The sequence below is a fragment of the Parasteatoda tepidariorum genome, chromosome 2 (assembly GCF_982258835.1).
Source record: "Parasteatoda tepidariorum strain Cologne lab strain chromosome 2, Ptep-v5.0, whole genome shotgun sequence".
Taxonomy (NCBI): Eukaryota; Metazoa; Arthropoda; class Arachnida; order Araneae; family Theridiidae; genus Parasteatoda; species Parasteatoda tepidariorum.
The window spans coordinates 124,689,894-124,695,896 of NC_141756.1; the positions used below are offsets into that span (position 1 = coordinate 124,689,894).

Genomic DNA, 6,003 nt, shown 5'->3' on the forward strand with positions numbered 1-6,003 from the left:
AAAAAATGAGTGAGATATAGTGTGAAATATTTTAGCTCAGTTGTCAAAACATGCCTGTCAGCATTTTGAAAATATGTTTATTATTTCTATTTTATATTTATTTTAGCTATTGTATAATATGTTGGCTCTAATATTCTTCCCTTTTACATTAGTACAGAAAATAAAGGAAATTTAAAAAAATTTACTAAATGATGACTTGGAGAACAGTTAGGTGGAGAAATTGATAATGTAATACCTAATAGCTTACAATTAATTAAGTAACACTCTGTTGTTTATTCAATGCTATAAAGATCAAGAAAAGGACATTTTCTGGAATTTCTAAATTGTTGTGGATGAAGTTTAGTTGTGATAAAAACCAAAAGCTTAGATGGTCCTTTGATTTCAGCAATTTTTTTTAAAAACGAAAATTTCTGATCAAATATATTGTTGGCACATTTTGATAATTGATATTTATTTTGACAAATTGATATCAATGCTTTAGCTAAGCTTTTCTTTTACACTGGGTTCAATGCATTTAGTATATTTATACCATGACAAGCTAGTTACGTAACATAAATAATGTATTTTTTGAATTAACTTAAAACTGCAACATTATAATTTCCTGACAAAACTTCCTTTAGATGCACAATTAATATAAAAATTTCATGAAACACTATGAATGAGTAATAATACTTACATAGGATTATTAGAGGAAAACTTTTTATTCTCTAGAAAAGTTTAGCACTCAGATCTGTTAAACTAAATTTTAGTTAAATCATTTTAGTTTATTTATTTACTAGCTGTACCCGCTCACACGTTGCTGTGATTAATGATCAAATTTATACAATACATCAAAATGAAAATTAATAATAAAATTATCCCTACATATGTCACTTGAATATAACAAAACATAGATGCATAGTTGATGGTAGAATAAACATGTTTCTTCACTTGTGGTATTAAACAATACATCATGAAATGAAGGATATTTGATGATTGATGGTGAACTTTATCTTAGTAGTACTTGTAAATATACAATATTTTTTGTTTTCCCATCTGGTGCAAGAACAAATAAATTTGATGGTTTTCCAACTCGTGAACACGCAACGTACAGCTGTCCATGTGTGAAGCATGGATTTATCAAATGCAATCCACATACTTGCAATGATTGTCCCTGTGCTTTGTTAATGGTCATTGCAAAGGCTAGTCGTACAGGAAACTGTAGATGTTTGAATTCAAATGGAGTATCCGTTGGTATCATGGGAATGCGTGGTATGAGTTCATGTTCTCCTTGGTGTTATTAAATTCACATCAATGTTTTTGGCTGCCAATATAGCACGCTCACTAACCCATTGATTATTTTTATAATTCTGCGATAAATTTGGAAAAACTTTTGCAATTAATTCATCAGTGGATTTTACAATGTAACAAAAGTTTTCTGGTAATGTAATACAGTGTGTGGATTGGTCCATTTCCATTTTACCATTCCCAATGTCTAGCAATTGTTTTGCAAATCGTTCGGAAGATTCATCTTGTTGTAATTGAATACGCATATTGGTCTTTAAAGATATTTTCTCCACATACCGCCATAATACTGATGATTTGAGACATGCATTCAATTCATCTGCTGGTGTTGAACGGGGTATAATTGGTAGAGTTTGTCTAAAATCACCAGCTAGCAAAATGAGTGCACCACCAAAGAGCTGCTCATTTCCTCTCAAATCTTTTAATGTGCGATTGAGTGCTTCCAATGATTTCTTGTGTGCCATGGTGCATTCATCCCATATTATAAGCTGACATGATCTTAGCACTTTTCCCATCCCAGAATCTTTGCTAATATTACATGTTGGAGTTTCGATTACCTGCACATTTAATGGCAATTTCAATGCTGAATGTGCTGTTCGACCACCGTCTAAAAGAGTTGCTGCAATACCAGATGATGCAATAGCAAGTGCAATATTATTTTGTGATCTTATAGTTGCCAGAATAATTGAAATGAGAAACGTTTTGCCAGTACCTCCAGGTGCATCTAAGAAATATAAGTCACAACTCTTGTTATATATTGCATTTATAATTGTGTCATATGCTGTTTGTTGTTCTAATACCAGTTTCGGCAGATTAATTCGAACAAATGCTTGTAATTCATTAACATCGAAGTGCGTTTCTCGTTGTATATCACGATCGAAAATGCCATTACCAGATCTATTTGGAGCAATCATTCCCAATTCTGTCAGTGATTTGTTGGCTATTGTCAAACATACATTCTCAATTAAAATCAATGCTTCATTGTATATATTTGATGTAAATTGAATGTTGGGATTAGCATTTATTCTACGCATGCGCTACAAAATGTCTTCACTCATATAGTCTTTATATTTTTCCCAAAGATCCTTTGGATTAGCCGGAAAACATGTAGTTAGTATGATGGAAAATAGTGTACGTATCTGTGGTGGTTGAGCTGTATTAGAAGCATCAGCGAGTGAAATATCCCAATGAGCATCGTTTTCTAAGAGACTTAATTTCTGGCAAGCCTCACGAAATGTAGCGCACACATGGCCATTGACTGTTTTTAATTCTTGGAAAGATGTTGGTCCACGAACATTGATTAATAATAATCTCAGGTAAAAGCATTCTGCGTTATTTGGATGTACAGTGTACAGACGACCCAAAGCATCTGTGGAATATAAATTTAGATGTCCTTGTACTGCTCTACCTTGTTTACGACGCTGAAATTTTCTTGTTGATGAATGTTTGGTCACCAATGTCACCACGTAAAATAAGTTGGTACTTCAGAGTACAGTAGTGTCTTTGCAAAGGTATCATTTCTACATAATGTGAAAAATTCAGTAATGTTGTTGGCGGTGGTGACATTGCTCTTGCGCGTACATTTTCTGATGTAAAATACACACGCTGTCCATTTTCAAGATGTACTGCTAAATGAACAACCGTTGGATATCGCTCATGAGTGGAAAATGATAAAATACGCCATACAGCCTCATTGCTACTTATGTAGCGTCCCAGTTGATATTGGGTGACTTCATCGTTAGAAGCAGTTGTATTTTCCAGTGCATACACTGCCATATCGCTTCCTTTGTTCACATATTTGCAAATATATTTTATAGCTTTCACTGAATTGCAGTACTCAACATTTATGTGCGCGTTATACGTTTTTAGTAGTAATGGAGAATATGGTACTACCCAACGATTATCAACATCAATAGTATTGTTGAGTACTTTTAGTTTAATGGATTTTCCACCATCTTCGGTAGATCGTCGTCGATAGAGTGGATATCCATCATTGCCTGTAATAGTTTCAGCAAGCAACTCTCTAGGATACCGCTTTGTGCACTTTCCATCTGACATGCATGGTGAATTATTATTTAATGAGCCACATGGACCGTGAATCATATTTTTTGAGACAATTTCGTGCAAATCTTTATCAATTTCAATGTCTGGTATTTCTGCAAAGATGATTTCATCAATTCTGTTAGGTGTTATCTTTTCCATCATCCATATTAAAATATGCGCATGTGGTAAACCTCTTTTTTGCCATTCAATGGAATACATCCAACAGCGCGTCTCTCCAAATACATGGTGTTTGACAATAAAATCCATTAAGGATTTTAACTTTTGTTTAAATACACGTGCAGAAATATCATGACGATCTGATGGCGATTGTCCAGTTAATAGAAGCTCCTTTATTTCATCCCATGCTGGGTTGCATGTAAAAGAGATGAAAAAATCTGGACGACCATATGCACGAACATACGTCATTGCATCTTGTGCATATTCATGCATGTGTCTTGGGCTGCCTGTATGTGTGGATGGTAAAATGACTATTTTTCCAATTTCACTGAGATTGCCATCATTTACAACTGCATCACGTAAATGGATGTACTCTTCAGAACGCAATTTGACTTGATTTAGTCGTATGTAGAGGAGTCTTTCACTTTCTATTTTTGCATACATGTCAACAATGTATTGATGAAATAATTGTCTGCATTTCAATACATGATTATCAGCATTCTCACGAATCATCATTCGATGTGCATAATAATGCATAGCACTGACCTTTTTGTTAATGTCCACATTAGTTGTAGGATTTCTCATATTAATATTAAAATGATATCCATCCTCTCCTTGCCAAAATAGAATGGGATATTGTAATGCATCATATGAACGATGCGTTTCTGATACTTTCTGGACTTCACCATTTCTACGATGAAGAATTATGTCGCGAGAAGTAAATTCTTCACCAACTATGACAATTGCCACTTCATCAATCGTTGGTGCGTTGAATTTTCTTTGATGTTGACCAACAGGTGTTTTATCTGCTTTTATTATTACTTTGTAATCGTCAGATGGCATTTGTTCAATGGCGGTTTTAAATAATTTAATTAATTCATTATGTTGTTCAAGCAAATTTTGTAATTCAGCGACAATCTCTCGTTTAGTACTCATATTCAGTTGACACCGTCTGTTGATTTGTTCGTCAGTATTTCCCATAAAATATATCTGAAGATATTTGTGATCAGCATTTGGCAAGGGTAGTAGTGATCCAGCATGGTGATAAATTTGCCCTCGCACTTTAAATGTTGGCATAAAATTTGCGCTAACGATATTCGTTTCTCCGAACGATGTCATTTGGAAGCATGAATTGTACTTGCGTATATTTTTCAAAAAATTTTTTGATTGACTTGTTTCACCTGATACTAAAGTTAGTAATGGTTCAGGTGGTGAACGCAAGTTTGGTAACTCTACTTTTCCACCTGCACAGCACATACCTGGTGTTTCATTTTTAAATTTTAGAGCACCACAATACGTACACTTTTTATCCATTTTTCCAATAATTACACTTGGATGAAGACTGTAATTGTAAAGGGGATTGTAATTGAAACCACACAAATTCAAATCAGTATGTATCGTTCGTCTTGTCTGTGTCCCGCGAATTCGATTCCTTTGCTGCCTTGCTTGCCTCTCTGTTCACTCGTTTCTAATGATCGATCTAGAGCAGTGTGATCTCTTTCTTGCCTAGCTTGTCTCTGCTCACTTGTATCTGAGGCTCGTTCTTCTCTTTTCCTTTTTGCTTGATTTGTAGATCGACCAATGGCACTTCGCTTTGGTGGCATAATTGAGGGGTTAAATAAAACGTATTTCCAGAAAATATTAATAATTTTCACGTATTAATAGTTTATTCTCGTATTAATAACTGCAAAAGTTTTTTGATATCTTAAAAAACAACCTACAAACGTATTACATCCTATAAGAAATAATAGAAGTTGCCATCTTCAGTCATTGTAAAGTAGGAATAATACTGAATTTGATATCACGTGAATAATAGACTCATCATCTATTTTTGCTCCAAAGAGCTAACATAAGCACAATACTAACATAACGTTAACTTGCGGACTCTTTTGCTCCAATATTGCTTGATAGGTCAGCTCTGATAGTATAGGAGCCTAACAAATTATAACAATAATACAAACAATCTAGCCAATATTACATTACGTCATATTACATTACCAATTAAATGTTATTTTGATATTTTTTGAATTAAATTTGCTTTTGCCTTGATATTTATTAAACAGTTTTCACAATTCGCGATCGCAACGAACTATAGGGGGCGTTGTTGTATGAGACTAATACCTGCGATTTCTATATGAACAGTCATTCAGTTACTCTAGAGACGTCGTTAATGAAGCACGTAGCATTGCAACGTTCCTTCTTTATTGTGGCTAATTAAATTTAAAAAAGAAAAATGCTTGATATTCTTTCTTCTGCAAACGAAAACTAAATGGTATCTCTTTTTATTAGAGAAGGAATATCCAAAACACATCGGAAAAATATTTGTACATTAACAGAAAAAAATATGTATATTTCTTATAAGAGTTAAAACCTAATGCCCGAGAAATAGTTTTACCGCCGGAAATATTAAATTTAATGAGAAGAAAAAATGAAGCCAAAGTTAGCGATAAAAATCCGCTTGCAGTGGATGGAACGTTAAAATGCCGATCTGGTACTCTA

General features: G+C 33.8%; 2 protein-coding genes across 2 annotated transcripts; both read right to left on the minus strand.

Annotated features, from left to right (window-relative positions):
• Positions 1-1,259: 1,259 nt before the first annotated feature.
• Positions 1,260-2,318, minus strand: LOC147816161 (uncharacterized). Its single transcript, XM_087156723.1, has one exon. It carries the CDS (start codon positions 2,316-2,318, stop codon positions 1,260-1,262), a length of 1,059 nt encoding a protein of 352 aa, XP_087012849.1.
• A 379-nt stretch (positions 2,319-2,697) lies between these two features.
• On the minus strand, positions 2,698-4,818 carry LOC147816162 (uncharacterized). Its single transcript, XM_087156724.1, has one exon. The coding sequence runs from the start codon at positions 4,816-4,818 to the stop codon at positions 2,698-2,700; it is 2,121 nt and encodes a 706-aa protein (XP_087012850.1).
• Positions 4,819-6,003: the final 1,185 nt, after the last annotated feature.